We start from the raw sequence: 18,034 nt of genomic DNA on the forward strand, positions 1-18,034 counted from the left end.
GAGGAGCGCAAGGTCTCTAAAATTCACCAGCTCCGTGATGTCATCATGGAGGAGTAGATGAGGACTCCAGTGGCAACCTGTGAAGCTCTGGTGAACTCCATGCCCAAGAGGGTTAAAGCAGTGCTGGAAAATAATGATGGTCACACAAAATATTGACACATTGAGTGTACTCAACTTTTGTTGCCAGCGGTTTAGACATTAATGGCTGTGTTGAGTTATTTTGAGGGGACAGCAAATTTACACTGTTATACAAGCTGTACACTCACTACTTTACATGGTAGCAAAGAGACATTTCCTCAGTGTTGTCACATGAAAAGTTATAAAATATTTACAAAAATGTGAGGCGTGTACTCACTTTTGTGAGATACTGTATACTTTAACTTCCATATACTACTAGCATGTTTATTAATTTCCAAAAAAAGAGGCCAAAACATCAGATCAAATTTTCAAAAAGGGTTTTTGTATTGTCTTGGCATTTAAATTTGCTATGTTTTATAAAAGAATATAAAGATAAACTTTTTTTTTTTTTTTTTTGGGGGGGGGGGGCTGGACTTTTCCTCCTTTGTATAGTAGAACATAAAAAAAAACAGTGGTTAAGAAATACCACCAAAAGGAGGCTCTTATCCATCTCAAAGAAATTAGACTGTCTAAATGTCAAAGTATCACAGTCAAAGTATCACATCACCGAAAACTGGAAAATGGACTGGTAATGATGGGTTGAAACATGCTGGCACTAAAATAGTTAAGGTAAAAAAAAGAAAAAAAAAACATTCAGCGCCACTTCAAAAGAAGAAACAAAAACAAATTACTATTAACAGGGCAGGGCAATCTTGTGAGCAGAGTGTGAGGCTCGGTTCACAATGGGGCGGCACGACTCTGTACTACTTCGGGGGCGACTTGTGCATTCCCATGCACCACGACTTCGGAGCGACTTGCATGGACTTCACATAATGGAAGTCTATGCAAGTCGCTCCGAGGTCGCCCCGAAGTAGTACAGGACCCTTTTTCTAAGTCGGAGCGACTTGTGTCGCTCTTATTAGAACGGGTCCTGTAGCAGTCAATGGACCGCGAGGGAGCGCGACTTGTCAGGCTGACAAGTCGCGCTAGTGAGAACCGACTAATAGCAGACACAAAGCAGACTTGTTTACAATAAAAATCAGATACATTTCAGAAAAAGCAGAACCATTTGCATAGACCATAATGTGCAAACTCAAGCCAGGTTTTTTTTTTTTAAGTGCCAAGAAGAGATGCCAGTCTTAGGGGCTAATTTATAAAACGGTTTCAATTAACATTGACCGTAGGTAAATCTGACTGGGGCATGCTTTTTTTTTTTTAAGTTATGGTGACCGATTCACCACCAGTACCACGCACGTTAGAAAATGTGCTGGTGAGTACCAAGCAACTCCTTAAAGCGGTGTTCCAGCCTCCCCCTCCAAAAATTAAAAGTCAGCAGCTACACCTACTGTAGCTGCTGACTTTTAATATTAGGACACTTACCTGTCCTAGAGTCCAGCAATGCCCGCACCACAGCCGATGTTTCCATCGGCTGCCGGGTGCTGCCGCCGCCATTGCCGCTTCACGGGTGGGTCCCTATTGCGCATGCGTGAAGTGCGCTGCACATTCAGATTGGCTCAGCGGCGGGGGATGGAGGAGGATGCCGTGGCGCCGTCTCCCGGAAGTGGGGGAAGGGTACCTATCAAAAACAGGTACCCTCCCCCCCCCCTCCCTCCTGAAAGGTGCCAAATTTTACACTGGAGGGGGGAGGAAGCAAATGAGCGCAAGTTCCACTTTTGGGTGGAACTCCGCTTTAAGCTGACCATACACGAGAGAAGATTATTGAATTAACATTCACACAAAATTTTCCAGTACACTCGATGACTTGAAGAATATAGTTCGTACCTAAAATTTTGTTTGCTTTTAACCTTCGATGTTGGAATGAATGTAATTTACAGAAGGGAACCCATATACATAAATTAGCCACTATGGTCGAAAAATTTATTTGACCTCACTAACAATTAGAAAATCACCATATTTTCAAAGCAAATACAGGTCTAAATGAACAAATGTTGAGACAGAAAGCCAACAGCAATCTTAGAGAAAAAAAATTATAGGTGAAGAAGCAATGCTCGGCACCTACTATCCCAATGTGGCAGCATTTCTACTTCTCCATTAAAAGGTATGCCAGGCATAAGTGTCTGGCCTCTGCTCTGCAGCCCAATCACCACACATAAAATGTGTCTGGGAATCTGCTGCTCTGTGACAATCCATGACCTTCCAGATTATATGGAAAAGGTTACTGCAAAGTGCATGAACAAAGTGGGGATCAGACTGCCAGACTTACCGGTAGGAGTAGTTCTTGCTTTTTTTGTAGCTCCAGATAGCGATGCTTGCTGTACAAGGAAATGCCGCCCCCCTCCCCCCCCCCCCTCCCCATTTCTCTGCCACTTCTGCCTTTCCTTTAGGGATGTCCTGCTTTCCCTTCCTTGCCATCCAAGTGCAGTCTGATAAATCACCTTTATATGGCTCACAGAGACCCAGCTTGCAAAAAGCATCAGCCCCTGGCCCTTTAAAAGGATGGTGCTGTTGGCCTCCTTAAAAATAATCACATTTTGTTGCTTTGCAGACTGAAATGAAGACAGACACAATTTTTGTTTTATCCCGCTGTATTTACTCAGTGCAACTTAAAAAACTAAGATGTCAGGGGGGAAGAAAAAAAAAATAATTTCTGAGCTGGAAAAAGGATCTCATCCTTGGGTCAGTATTTTGTTGAACCACCTTTTATTTTAATTACAGCTTTTAGTCTGTTGGGATATCTCTCTACTAATCTTGCACATCTAGACTTTGCAATATTTGCCCACTCTTCTTTGCAAAACTGCTCAAGTTCAGTTAAATTTGATGGTGACAGTTTGTGAACTGCTGTCTTAAACCTCATTGAAAATCTGTGGAATGACTTGAAGTCTGGGCTCTGACTAGGACATGCAAGGACATTCACCTTTTTCTCCTTCAATCACTGTGTGGTCATTTTTGCTGTGTGCTTTGGGTCATTGTTATGTTGGAAGGTAAACTTTCTTCCCATTGACAACTTTCTGGCAGAGAGCAGCAGATTTTCCTCAAAAACTTGATGGTAGTTTGCCTCATCCAATTTTTCCTTCTATCTTAACAAGTGCTCCAGTCCCTGCTGCAGAGAAACACACTCATAACAGGATATTACCCCCTCCATGCTTTACTGTAGGAATGGTATTATTTGGATTTCTGCCAGGCATATTGTTTCGTGTTGAGGCCCAAAAATGTATTTTAGTTTCATCTGACCATAACACCTTTTTCTATGAGGCCTCAGACTCTTCAAGGTGTACTTTGGCAAAGCCCAGCCGTGACTGCATGTGGCCTTTTTTTGAGGAGTGGCTTTTTTCTTGGGGGGCATACAAGCCACATTAGTGGAGAATTTGAGATATTGTTGTCACATGCATACAATAACCACTCTTTGTCATAAATTCCTACAACTGCTTCAGAGATTCTATAGGACTCTTAGTAGTTTGGAGCGACATCCTGATCCAGGGACGGTCTGTATTGTTAACAATTACCTTCCACTGCCTAATAATAGTCTTCACTGTGGTTCTAGGCATTCATAAAGTCTTTGAAATGTTTTTTTTGCTCCAATCTCCTGATTTATGCTTGTCTACAACTTTATCCCAGAGATCTTTTGACAGTGCCTTGACACCCATAGTTGTATGTTTGCTTCAGTTGCACTACTCTGCACGCTCCAGGAAAGCTCTTTTCATGCTGACGTAATCAAAATGACCACAGCTGATCACAGCTGGAAGTCAAATGGCTTTGTGTGCCATTGAGAAGGCAATTAGCTACACCTGATTGAGTTTACAAGTCGATCCTTTTTCAAACTCCTGATTCTGTTTTTGAACCCCCCCCCCCCCCCCCCAACATGTTGGTGTTATATCTTTTACTTGGATGTTTTAAGCTGCCCTGAGTAAATACAGCCAATTAAAACCTAAACTGTGTGTCTGTTTCAGGCTGCAAAGCAACAAAATGTGATTATTGTAAAAAAATAAAAGGTGGGGGGGTTCTTTTCTATACGAACTGTATTAAGATATTTATAAATAAAACACACATAAACTAAATTTTTTTTTTACATTTACACACTTTTACACTTTTTAAATTAAGATAATAATCCTTACTTAGCAATTTACCTTTTATCTTGGGTAAGGTAAACCTGTCATACTACTAGTATGATACAGGTAGCTCATGTCACAAATGAAAAATAAAATGTTTACCTCTCCATCTCGGAGCAGAGGGGGGAAATGGAAGAAAAGGGACTGACCCAGAGACACAGACTGTATGGGGTTGTCCAAATTATCGCTCTCATAAAGCTTAACCTGTAAAGAAAAATGGTACAAGCAAAATTAAAAAAAAATAAATAAAATTTTGCCTAAAAATTTTAGGCATTTACCTATTTTACTACCAGAGAAAAGAGAAAGAACACATTTTAGGAATAAATAAATTGCTGCAAGTATGTTTTCTTAACTTGCATTTAAAGTTTAGGCATCTACAGACACCTACACATCTGTAGCAGCCTCCAAAACCCCACCCTCAAGGCCAAATCCCCGGCCGATCTTAAGGGTAAAGCCTCAACACCTCCTAAAAGTGCCTTCTCCTTCCAGCCTCTTGCACATTTCTACAGGTCAGTGAGGTGGCAGATCACAGTGATGTTCCAATAGGAATGTGGCTGCCTCAGATATGTGCCTGTACTTTATACCTGATTTACAGAGTCTCAACAACTATTGGTTTAAATAAAGTTTTTGGCCTTGTAGACTCACACGTGTACCTAAAAACATAGGTAAAGTTTTTTTTTTTTTTTTTAATGGATCCTTTGTCCTGAGGATTATGGGTCTGTGAGACTCGCACAGTAATGAAAAAGTTTTCTATACGGAACAAGGACTGCAGTATGTATATGTAGTATCCATTGCGAACAGGCACAGCCTCTGTGTACTCATTCCCCCTTAAGCCATTCCCGCTGTCATTTACAATCTGCCACGCTCCCTGTTCACTGGGGCATACTACAAGCAACTTAAAAAAAAATTTCCTCAATGTGTTCTGGATCTTTCACAATTTTAGTAATTCTTCCATGGTGATGTAATACTGATGAGAGGCACATGACTTCTGATTTATGCACCCTAGTGTTAAATCAAACATACAGAAATAAATATAAGAGTATGCTGTCCTGGTGAATGTGCCATACATCGGCTTACTGTATAACCCAATAAACATATGTTTGTTTAAAAAAATTATAAGGGGCGTTGCTGGTATATTTAACTCACTGGACTGAACTGGCTGCCAAGGAAAGCACCTTTCGGTTTTCTTTCCCCTTTATCAAGATTCAACCCAGGGGTCTAGATGTGGTAAACTGTCAAGAAGGAATATAAACCTACCAATAGAAGTCTACAATTGACTGAAGCAGTAAAAAGTCCCTTGCGTAAAAGTAGCAGGAAAAAAAGTAACCCAAGTATATTTATATTCCAAACTCCTTAAGTCAATCCCAATTAATGTAATTTTCCCTAAGCATTATTTAGTTTATGCCTTCAGCAAACACTGATCTAATTTACCAAGAATTCAGGATAACTTAAGGTCACTAAGAAATGCAGTGAATAATCAAACCTATGATAGCCTGTAACAAATGGTAAAATCTTGTTTCTAGAACAAGATCTCCCCCTGGTGGTGATTCTTAAGAATACCATTGAATACATTTTACCTGCTTGTTCCTATAAAATCAATATTTGCCTTGCTCTTTTACAAAAAGATATTGGTTTGAAAAATAATGTAGATAAGTTTTACTACTTTACAGAGTTAGGACACAAGTCCATCTAGTTCAACTAATAGAAAAAATGAATACAAAAAAAAAAATGAGCATTGAAAAATAAAAATAGGCAAAAAATTAACATAGGAAATTTGTTTTCCCACAAACAGGGCTTTATTTTGGTGGTATTTGATCACCTGTGCGATTTTTACTTTTTGCACTATAAACAAAAAAAGAGCGACAATTTTGAAAAAATAACAATATTTTTCAATTTTTTTTATATGTAATTCCCAAAAAAAAAAAAAAAAGTAAAAATCAAAATTTAACATTTTAGGCCAATTTGTTTTCGGCTACATATGCTTGGTAAAAAAAAAAAAAAAAAATCGCAATAAGCATATTTTGATTGGTTTGCGCAAAAGTTATTGCGTTAACTAAGGGAAAGATTTTTGTCATTCATATTGTTTCTTTAACGAATAATGGCGGCGATCTGCAATTTTTTTTGCGGGACTGCGACATTGCAGCGGACAGATCGGACCCTTGACTGACATTTTTGACACTTTTGGGGGTACCAGTGACATTACTACAGTAATCAGTGCTATACATATGCACTGTTACTGTAAAAATGACACTGGCAGGGAAGGGGTTACCTTTATTGGAGATGCAGGGGTTAAATGTGTCCCTAGGGGCGTGCTTCTAACTGTAAAGGGGTGTGGCTTTTCATGTAACCACAGAGACATACGATCCTACATAGCAGGATCGTATGATCTCTGCAGTTACACCAGGGAGAATGACAGGCGGCTTTGTCTACATCAGCCGCCTGCCTTTCTTCCTCTGCAACGGACGATCGCGAGTGACAGGCGGACATTGGGTCCGCCGGTCACACGCACGGACATGTCAGGGAACGAGCGGGGGCGGGAGCGCGCCTCCGGCGATGTGCGCGCACCCCCTATTGGCTCGCGGGCGAGTGACGTATACGTCACTTTGCCCAGGAGGGGCTGACCGCCGCAGTAAATGTACTTGTGGCGGTCGGCAAGTTGTTAAGGGTCCTTTCACACGGGCTTTCCGCCCTTTCTGTTGAGCCGAAACACCAACAGATCCACCTCGGGGTGCCCCATCGGAGACACAGCTGATGAAACACCTCTGGATGAAGGGACCACCCCTTGATCCAAAGCCTGCTGACTGAGGTAATCCGCCTGCCAATTTTCCACCTCGGGAATGTGTACGACAGAGAGGGCTGGAGCAAACTGTTCTGCCTACCTTAGAATGCCGGCTACCTCCCGAGCAGCCAGGGCACTTCTTCTGCCCCCTTGGTGTTTAACATAGGCCACGGCCGTGGCATTGTCGGATTGGATGCGCACTGGGCATCCCTGAAGACGATCCGTCCAACGATCCAGACAGATTCTGATTGCTCGGAGTTCCAGGACAATGATCGGAAGTCTGGACCCTTAAAGTGTCCAGATCCTCTGAGCAAAATGCTTGCTGAGGATGCCTCCCCAGCCGGACAGGCTGGCATCCAGGGTGACCACTGTTGAATACAAGGGGAGAAAGCATTTTCCCAGCGGAAGCATCAGAGAGCAAAGCCACCATATCAGGGAGTCCTTTGTTCCCCGACTCACCCGGATCTGATTGTACAGAAACTGCAGAGTCTTGTCCCATTTCGTCAGAATATCCCTTTGCAGGTACCTCCTATGGAACTGTACGAACTGAACCGCCTCAAAAGGTAGATACCATCAGGCCCAGCACCCGCATGCAAGTCTGGAGGGATGACCATTTGTTGGACAGCAGGAGATGAATTGCAGCCTGCAACTTCTGGAGTTTGTCCAGAGGAAGGAGCACTCTGGCTATGGCTGAGTCCAGAGTCAGGCCCAAATAGTCCAGCTTCATGGACAGAACCAGGGCAGACTTCTGCAAATTCAGAATCCAGCCGAACTCCTGCAGAGTTCATATTGTGATCTCCAGGTTCTTCACCAGAGCAGAGAGAGACCCTGCTCACAGGAGGAGATCGTCCAAGTAACCTAGTACCACAATCCCCGTTGGCGTAGCAAGGCTAGCACCGGAGCCAACACTTTTATGAAGACCCGAGGAGCGGAGGACAGGGTAAAGGTAAAGCCACAAACTGATAATGCTCCTCTCCCACAACAAACACAGGTTACTGGCACATACTGGAATGTGAAGATAGGCATCGTTGATATCTATAGAGGCGAGGAAATCCCCCTGACGGGGGGGATGCCACCAGCATTTTAATAGACTCCATTCTGAACTTATATCTGCACAAAGCAGTTCAGAGCCTTGAGGTCCAGGATTGGACGCACTTTGGGGACTGTGAACAGGTTGGAGTAGAAACCCTGAAAACATTCCAGTTTTCGGAACCGGGACAATCACCCCTTGAAGGAAGAGGTCTTGTTCCGCCCCATACAGATCCTGTAACCGGTCTGGGGACAGGCGCAGGTTGGAAAAAAAAAACCTTGCCGGGGACAAGAGCGAAACTCGATCTTGTAGCCGGACCGAATGACTTGTGGACCAACATGCCTTGCACCAGAGAAGTCCACGGGTTCGGAAACCAGAGAAGATGTCCCCTTCATGCAGAAGAAGCCTTGTTCACAGGTTTGGAGAAGCCTGCTCTCGGCTTGCCAGACCAGGTTTGTTTGGATGTGCCAGAAGAGTTCCTGAAAAGCTTCGAGCCCTTGTCAGTCGACCCTGATGGACGAAAAAACTTCTCATTAGCCAAGAAGGAAGGTCCACATCTACGACAAGGTTCCTTGCCCTCCGTAGCCTGCGGAAGAAAGGTACTCTTCCCCCCCTGTGAGACCTTTAATGTCGTCATCCGGGGTAGCTCCAAACAGACAATCTCCTTGAAAGGGAAAATCAGTAAAGTCTTTTTTAGAAGTCTGGTCCGCAGACCAGCATTTGAGCCAAAAGACATGCCCGAAGGACCAAAACAGAGAGGCGAGCCAGCAGAGGAACCACGTCCAAAGAAGAATCACAGATAAACTTCAGCCCCTGTAACAGCTGGTCCGCCAGCTCAGCAAAGGCAGGAGGGAGCGGTCCTCCCTCTAGGTCATGGTGTAGGAGCTTAGCCCACTCGGTCAGAGTTTGCGACACTAGGGCAACGGTAAATACCGGCCTCATTGCCGAATCAGCTAAGAGCTACATAAAGCAGGCCACAGCCTCCACCTTCCAGCCATCCGGATCCTTAGAGGCTGGGGACTCTTCCATCGGAATCATGGTTGCCTTGTTTAATTTGGAAACCGAAGGAACCACCATTGGTGTCTGCTTCTTAATGAGGGACTCCTCATAGAGGTAACGCCTAGTAAAGCGCTTAGGAAACAACTTTGCTGCTCTGGATGGCTTGTGAGTGCCAAGGGTACCTGCCCCTTCGTGGCAGCTTCAGCTGCACCCTCCATCTTTATGGTCTCACGCAGATATAATCAGTGCATCTACCAGCGCCTTTTGGTGCACAGTCGCAGACGTGGGGGAATTATCCTCACTATCAGAGGATTCCAGGCGCGTGGTCGCAGACCCACATCAGCGGCAGCGATTTTTGCTAGGTTGTCGCTACCCCTGCCAGTTAGGGGGAGGGGGGGTACCGCAAACAGACAGATCCTCCGCTCCATCAAAATGGGGGGGCTGTCGGCCAGGAGGAACGCTGCAACTCAGGCCGAGGCCAGGTCGTATGCGACCTTGCGAGACATTTAACTCGCAGGGCCAACCTCCGTCCAGTGGGGCTATGTCACGCCCAACCTAGCGCGGAGCTGAGGCCTGTGCTGGCTCGCTGGCCAGACTGGGGTGACCACGGGATCTAGATCATCCAGCCCGTCGCCCAGTCCAGCAGTTGATTGTAGCCAGAAATTTTTTCTTGATAGTGTCCAACTCCTGTAGTGGGCATCATAGCCCAATGGTCAAGAATGACAGGAGCTGTGTCTGTCAATGAACGAAATAGAAATACAGATTCACATTTTCCAACCATTTGGCATTTTCCACTAGAACACTTTTACAAAGCATAACAGAATAAATACACTGTCTAAGACTTACCAACAAGGTAGGCAGGTACTCTGGTGAAGTCATTACATTTCCACTTAGATCAAACTGGTTGATTTGACGAAAGGCAATAATATTAACTTCATCTATATCAGTATTGCCAACCTAGGAAAAATAATTGAATAGAGCGTCATTCACACTGTTCTATTGTACAATTGTTGGTTTAACCAAACTCCTAACCTTTAACATGTTCATTTTAAAATCAACCTAACCATGGCACACAATATAGCAGTATAAAAACAGCTTGTGGGCAGGTAGATCACTTTATGCATAGAACAAGCAAGCTCGATATCTTTTCTACTTTTTTCATCAATCAATATTGAAAAGGAGAGCAACACATGACAGGCTGAAACAGTATGAAGATTATCAGGGAATTCTCACAGCACTATAATTACACTGTAGAACAGCAGTGAATAAAAAAATATATATATATACACAATTCTGTATACATATACCAGTATAGACACTCACAGGCCACTTAATTAGGTACACCTATTTATTGCTTGGCAACACAAACTGCTAATCAGCCAATCACATAGCAGAAATTCAATACATTTAGGCATCTAGACACGGTGAAGACAACTTGCTGAATTTCAAACCGAGCATCAGAATGGGGAAGAAAGGGGATTTAAGTGACTTTGAACGTGGCAGGGTTGTTGGTACCAGACTGGCTGGTCTGAGTTTCAAAAACTGCTGATCTGTGATTTTCACGCACAACCATCCCCAGGGTTTCACAGAGAATGGTCCGAAAAAAAGAGAAAACATCCAGGGAACGGCAGTTGTGTGGAAAAAAATGCCTTGTTGATGTCAGAGGAGAATGGGCAGACTGGTTTGAGATGATAGAAAGGCAACAGTAACTCAAATACCCACTCGTTACAACCAAGGTATGCAGAATACCATCTCTAAACGCACAAAACATCGAACCTTCAAGCAGATGGGCTACAGCATCAGAAGACCACACCTGGTGCCACTCCTGTCAGCTAAGAACAGGAAACTGAGGCTAAAATTCCCACAGGCTCATCAAATCCGGACACTTGAATATAACTGTGAAGTGGAAGGGAAATGATAAATGGTTTGCAAATTTGTTTTAAAAATAAATATGTGAAAAAGTATGGCATGCATTTGTATTCGGCTATCCTGACTCAATACTTTGTGGAACCACCTTTTGCTGCAATTACAGCTGCAATTCTTTTTGGGTATGGTTTCTACTAGCTTTGCACATCTAGAGTGACATTTTTGCCAATTTTTCTTTGCAAAATAGCTCAAGCTCTGTCAGAGTGGATGGAGAGCATCTGTGAACAGCAATTTTTAAGTCTTGCCACAAATTCTCAATTGGATTTAGGTCTGGACTTTGACTGGGCCATTCTAAACACATGAATATGCTTTGATCTAAACCATTCCATTGCAGCTCTGGCTGTATGTTTAGGGTTGTTGTTCTGCTGAAAGATGAACTTTCGCCTCCGTCTCAAGTCTTTTGCAGGTTCCTAAATGGTTTTCTTCTAAGACTGTCCTGTATTTGGCTCGATCCATCTTCCCATCAACTCTGACCAGCTTGTCCCTGCTGAAGATTGCAGTGTTTGTTTTCTGCCACACATAGCATTTTGCTTTTAGGCCAAAAAGTTCAATTTTGGTCTCATCTGACCAGAGCACCTTCTTACAAATGTTTGCTATGTCCCCCACATGGCTTCTCACAAATTGCAAACTGGACTTCGTATGGCTTTTTTTCAACAATGGCTTTCTTCTTGCCACTCTTCAATAAAGGCAAGATCTGTGGATTGCACAACTAATAGTTATCCTGTGGACAGATTCTCTTACCTGAGCTGTGGATCTATGCAGCTCCTCCACTTACCATGGGCCTCTTTGGCTGCTTCTCTGATTAATGCTCTCCTTGCTCGGTCTGTCAGTTTAGGTGGACAGCCATGTCTTGGTAAATTTACAGTTGTGCCATACTTTTTCCATTTTCAGGAGATGGATTGAACAGTGCCCCATGAGATGTTCAAAGCTTGGGATATTTTCTATAACCTAACCCTGCTTTAACCTTCTCCACAACTTTATCCCTGACTTGTCTGGTGTGCTGCTTGGTCTTCATGATGCTGTTCGTTCACTAAGGTTCTCGAACAAACCTCTATGGGTTTCACAACAGCTGTATTTATACGGAGATTAAATTACACACAGGTGGACTCTATTTAGGAATTAGGTGACTTCTCTAGGCAATCGGTCCGACTAGCATTTAGTTAGGAGTATCAGAGTAAAAGGGGGCTGAATAAAAATGCACGCCACGTTTTTCAGATACCTATTTGTAAAAATTTTTGAAAAGCATGTATAATTTTCCTTCCACTTCACAATCATGTGCCACATTGTGATGTTCTATGACATAAAATCCTAATAAAATACATTTACTTTTTGGTTGTAACATGACAAAATGCGCAAAATTGTAATGAGTATGATTACTTTTTCAAAAATATATACACATACATATATATATATATATATATATATATATATATATATATACACACACACACACACACACACACACACAAACAAACACATACCCCATGTTAATCTATTATAGTAAGTTGTTACTTGTATAGCTGCTATTGCTACCTGAGAGCTACAAGGGGTCCTACACATGGGCTTTATTCACAAATCGCTTGAAAAAAAAAAAAAAAAGAAAATTAAGGCTTTATACAACCTAATTCGATAATACATTCCACATAATACATTCCTTTTACCTTCACAAGTGCTCATTATCAACACAGATATTTGTTAGCTGAATTGAAATTTCTGTTCAATCAGGCACCAGTCTTTTCCTAACTATCTGCTTTACTCTTCCACACAAAGTGTTCAAGACCAGACTGTTTTATTCTACTGTAGTCTACTTGTGCAATGTAGCACATTTTTCTGAATCACAAAGCTGGCTACACAGAGTTAAAGATTACACACAGATCTCACACATGTACTTCAACTGCTTACAAAAACTTTAACTGAAAAGTTTCACAATAACTGGGCAACTGATATCTAGCATACAATGATAAATTACGAAAGAGGTTATCTCCAGCAAAGAATTTCAAAATAACCTATAGATCTAGAGATGAAGGCAGAAGAAGCTGTGTTGGTTCCACTACCATCCTCTTTCTGCACCTTTCTTTTGGTCAGTAAGTCTGCCCAGGAATAAAGATCCAATAGTGGTGTGATCCAGAGATAAAGGCAGAAAAGTTAAAGAGGAGGTCCAGCCCCCCCACGAAAAAATTCAAAGTCAGCCGCTACAAAAGCTATAGCTAATATTAGGACACTTACCTGTCTTGAAATCAAGCGAAGTCAGCACCCCAGTCAATGTTTCCATCGGCTCTCAGATGCTGCCGCCGCCCTTGCTTTTAAGGGAAACCATCAGTGAAGCCTTGCGTCTTCACAGTCGGTTCACTACTGCACATGCACGAAGCTCGCTGCCCTTTGTGAATAGCCCAGTGGTGAGGGAGGGAGGCCGAACTTCCAGGGGACCTCGCCACGGGCAGGGCTGCTGGTGAAAACTGCGGGGTCCCATACAGCTTACCTGGCATGGTCCCTGCCTGAATATATCAAAAAAGTATTTTCACTAAAAATACACTATAGATTATTAGCAGACACAAACATAACATAAACTCCATGTGAATTAGCCCTTCATTTTTTAAATATTTGTAAAATTTTTATTATTTTTTTATAATTTAATAAAAAAATATATATAGTATCTCACAAAAGTGAGTACACCCCTTAACCACTTGCCGACCGCTCACTGGGCTGCTACTGCGGCAAAGTGGCACGTTACCGTCTAGCGACGTAGACCTACGTCACCAGACTCTCCCCCTCTCTCTGCGGCGCGCGCCGCCAGAGGCTCGCTTCCGCTGTATTCAGACACAACGGGAGTCGAGCCAGGGGAGGAGAGACGGTGATCACCGCCGCTCTTCCCTGATCTTCGGGGATCGAGTGAGGAAATCTGCCCGCTGGTGTAAATGTAAATGTCCTATGTGACAAGCAGGGACAGATTACAGGATTCAGCTTAGCTGAGACTGCGATCTGTGTCACACAATCCCCTCCCCCCACACACGTCAGTAAGCATGAGGCATACATTTAACCCCTTGATCACCAACAGTGTTAACCCCTTCCCTGCCAGTGTCGTTATTACAGTAACAGTGCATATTTATAGCACTGAATACTGTAGTAATGTCACTGGTACCCCCAAAAGTGTCAAAAATGTCAGTTAGGGGTCCGATCTGTCCGCCGCAATGTCGCAGTCCCGCAAAAAAAAAAAAATCGCTGATCGCCGCCATTACTCAAAAAAAAATAAACAATAAAAATGACAAATCTTTCCCGTAGTTAGTAAACACAATAAATTTTGCGCAAACCAATCAAAATATGCTTATTGTAATTTTTTTTACCAAAAATATGTAGCAGAAAACAAATTGGCCTAAAATGTTAAAAAATTTTGATTTATACATTTTTTTTTTTTTTTTTTTTTTAAATTTGTCGCTCTTTTTTTCAAAAATTAAAAAAAAAAAATCGCACAGGTGATCAAATACCACCAAAAGAAAGCTCTATTTGTGGGGAAAAAAAGGACATCAATTTAATTTGGGTACAGCGTCGCACGACTGCGCAATTGTCCGTTAAAATAACGCAGTGCCGAATCGCAAAATATAGCCTGGTCAGGAATGGGGTAAAATCTTCCGGTCTTAAAGCGATTAAAACTACGTTCATTGAGAATTTTTTTGTCAAAGACATGTAGCTAAATACATATTGGCCTAAATATATGAAAAAAATATATTGGATATTTTTTAACTGTAAAAGTAGAAAATGTCAATTTTTTCGCAAAATTATTGCTCTTTTATTTTAATTAATATCGCAAAAAAATAAAAGCGTAGATGTGATCAAAATACCACCAAAAGAAAGGTCTGCTTGTGGGGAAAAAAAAGGACGTAAATTTAGTTTGGGTACAGGGTTGCATGACCGCGCAATTGTCAGTTAAAGTCGCGCAGTGCCAAGTTGCAAAAAGTGGCCAGGACGTTAAGCAGGAAAATCCTCTGATGGTAAAGTGGTTAAAGTACAATACACTTAATTGAAAATGTCCAAATTGGGCCGAATTAGCCATTTTCCCTGTCATATGACTCGTTAGTGTTACAAGGTCTCAGGTGTGTTAAATTTGGTGTTATCGCTCTCACTCTCATACTGGTCACTGGAAGTTGAACATGGCACCTCATGGCAAAGAACTCTGAGGATCTGAAAAAAGAATTGTTGCTCTATATAAAGATGGCTTAGGCTATAAGAAGATGGCAAAGACCCTGAAACTGAGCTGCAGCACAGTGGCCAAGACCATACAGCGATTTGAAGCACAGGCCTCGCCATGGTCAACCAAAGAAGTTGAGTGCACATGTTCAGCGTCATATCGAGGTTTTCTTTGGGAAATAGACATATGAGTGCTGCCAGCATTGCCTGTCAGTGCTCAGATCATATGCCGCACACTGCATCAAATTGGTCTGCATGGCTGTCATCCCAGAAGGAAGGCTCTTCTAAAGATGATGCACAAGAAAGCTTGCTAAAGACAAGCAGACTAAGGACATGGATTACTGGAACCATGTCATGTGGTTTGATGAGACCAAGATTAACTTATTTGGTTCAGATGGTGTCAAGCATGTGTGGCAGCAACCAGCTGAGGAGTACAAAGACAAGTGTGTCTTGCCAACAGTCAAGCATGGTGGGGGAGTGTCATGGTCTGAGACTGCATGAGTGCTGCCGACACTGGGGAGCTACAGTTCATTGAGGGAACCATGAATGCCAGCATGTACTGTGACATACTGAAGCAGAGCATGATCCCCTCCCCTCGGAGACTGGGTCGCAGGGCGGTATTCCAATTTTGAGAGCGAAAATATGAACATTTTACAATTCTTTAATATAATTTTCAGAAAAACTGGATTTTTGACTTACAGTAAAATCTTTTTCTCTGCAGTTCATTGACAGATGCAGCTCCATATTCTTCTTGACCATTGAGTTATGCTGCCCCATACAGGAGTAGGACACTAGGTAGGAAAAATATTTACCACGCCTATGGAGCACTCCCTGCAGGCATACACCCACTCACTCTGCTATAGGATTTTGTTTTGTTGCAAGCAATGTTTAGAAGAAAAACCCCATCCAACTCAGAAATAGAGGGGCGAGTTCTGCCTCTGTCAATGAACTTCAGAGAAAAGGATATTATTGTAAGTCAAAAATCTAGTTTTCTCTATTGTTCATTGACAGAAGCAGCTCCATATTCTTCTTGACCATTGGGGTGTCCCAAAGCAGTATTTACATGAGGGGTGGGAAGACAACGCAGGAAAGAACGTAATTCCCTAAAGGCTAAACGTTGCCAACCAGTGAACATGGAGCTCACCTGGAAACAACATACACCCTCAAAAGAGAAAATGTTCTCTTTTAAACCGCAGCCTGCAAAACCTTGTGGCCAAAAGAAGCATCCGAAGATGCCAACACATCTACTTTGTAGAATTTTGTGAACGTGTGCACAGATGACCAAGTTACCGCCTGGCAAACTGTATTACTGACACCTGATGGCAAAAAGCCCAAGAGGCACTCAGCACCCTAGTAGAATGCGCCTTCACAGGGAAAGGTGGAACCTGACCCAGTGATCCCCAGTTGTCGCAGTAATGCCAATACTGGAGCCAACACTTTTGGTAAAGACCCGGGGATGGAGGCAAGACCAAAAGGGAACGCCACAAATTGATAATCCTCTTCTACAGCGAAGCCAAGAAAACGCTGGTGTCCCGCGTAAATAGGGATGTGTAGATATGCGTCCTTGATATCGATGGAGGCCAAAAAGTCTCTTTGGTGTAGGGACACCACTACCGTGTAAATTGACTCAATTCAAAACTTCTGAACCCGCACAAACCGATTCAGAACCTTGAGGTCCAGGATTGGATGCATTTCTTTGCTGGGAACAGTAAACAGGTTTGAATAGAATCCCTAAAAGCGTTCCCGAGAGGGAATCGGCACAATCACCCCTTGCGGCATCATATCTTGTACTGCCTCTCATAGATCCCTTAACCAATCTGGAGATAGGCGTAGATTGGACCGGAAGTATCTGTCTGATAGCCAAGACCTGAATTCGATCTTGTAACCCGATCGGATCAGTTCGTGGACCCATTTGTCCTGAATCAAGGAAGTCCATGGTTCTAGAAAGAAGCAAAGATGTCCCCCCACCCCATTTACGGGCGAGGGCGCCCCTTCATGCAGACAGGGATTTGTCTGCAGATCTGGATTGGCCTGCTTTCGGCTTACCCTACCATGTCTTCTTGGAACCAGAAGACGTAAATGGCTAAGACCCTTTCTCTTGCGTGCCGGAGGCATGAAAGGGTTGCCTGTGGGCTGTAAAATAAGGCCCCCGTCTATCTATTACATGGTGACTTTCCCTTGGAGGATTGAGGAAGAAGAGTACTCTTCCCACTTGTAAGACCCTAGATCAGTTCATCCAATGAGGATCCAAACAAGCGGTCCCCCATAAAGGTGAGCTCTGATAGAGCCTTTTTTTAAAGCTGGATACGCAGACCAATCTTTTAGCCACACCGTGCATCTAATAGCTACCCCCACCGCAGATGCTTTGGCTACAAGAGGAGCCGCATCTAGCGACGCATCACATGTAAATAGTAGGGCTTGGACCATTTGGTCCATTAGCTCTGTCAGGTCCGGAGGAGCTGTTCTGTTTCTAGATAAATTTTTAGTACCTTCGCCCAATACGAACGTATTCTACATCAACATTAGACTATTACCTAAATGAATATGATATTTACAGCCAATAATTAATATATCTATCACTATTTTTATAGACTCTGTGATAAAATCCTTGAGAAAGGCTACTACTTAGCGGAAAAGCGTCGGATAACTACCGGATGATCTCTGTGAATATCTTTCCAAGCCCCAGCATGGAAAAACAAAGACAGCATCCAGACTAAAGCCCCGTACACACGTACCGATCGTCGGCCGAACGATTGGCTGTCTTTTGTCCGAGGGCTGTCTTGTCTGTTAAAAACTGCAAAAGACTGCACACGAATTTTGTTGGCCAACAACAGCCGACTGCAGAAGTGATGTCATGTGATGGTTAACTTTCCGTGTGTTTTTTCTTTTCTGAGCATGCCCAGTCTTGCAAATCTGCTGTCTGTCGGCCGAATT

At 43.0% G+C, this 18,034-nt stretch overlaps 1 protein-coding gene across 1 annotated transcript in view; it reads right to left on the reverse strand.

Annotated features, from left to right (window-relative positions):
* Window positions 1-18,034, reverse strand: part of LOC309558183 (BOS complex subunit NOMO3-like) — a 236,509-nt gene that overhangs the window by 21,574 nt on the left and 196,901 nt on the right. Inside the window, exons 27-28 of the mRNA XM_082261194.1 lie at window positions 9,839-9,949; window positions 4,287-4,388 (exon numbers count right to left, since the gene is read on the reverse strand). Of these exons, the coding sequence (XP_082117320.1) occupies window positions 4,287-4,388; window positions 9,839-9,949 (213 nt within the window). The remainder of the gene's footprint in view (window positions 1-4,286; window positions 4,389-9,838; window positions 9,950-18,034) is intronic.

Source organism: Pelophylax lessonae (genome assembly GCF_965119305.1).
Source record: "Pelophylax lessonae genome assembly, chromosome: 6".
NCBI lineage: Eukaryota > Metazoa > Chordata > Amphibia > Anura > Ranidae > Pelophylax > Pelophylax lessonae.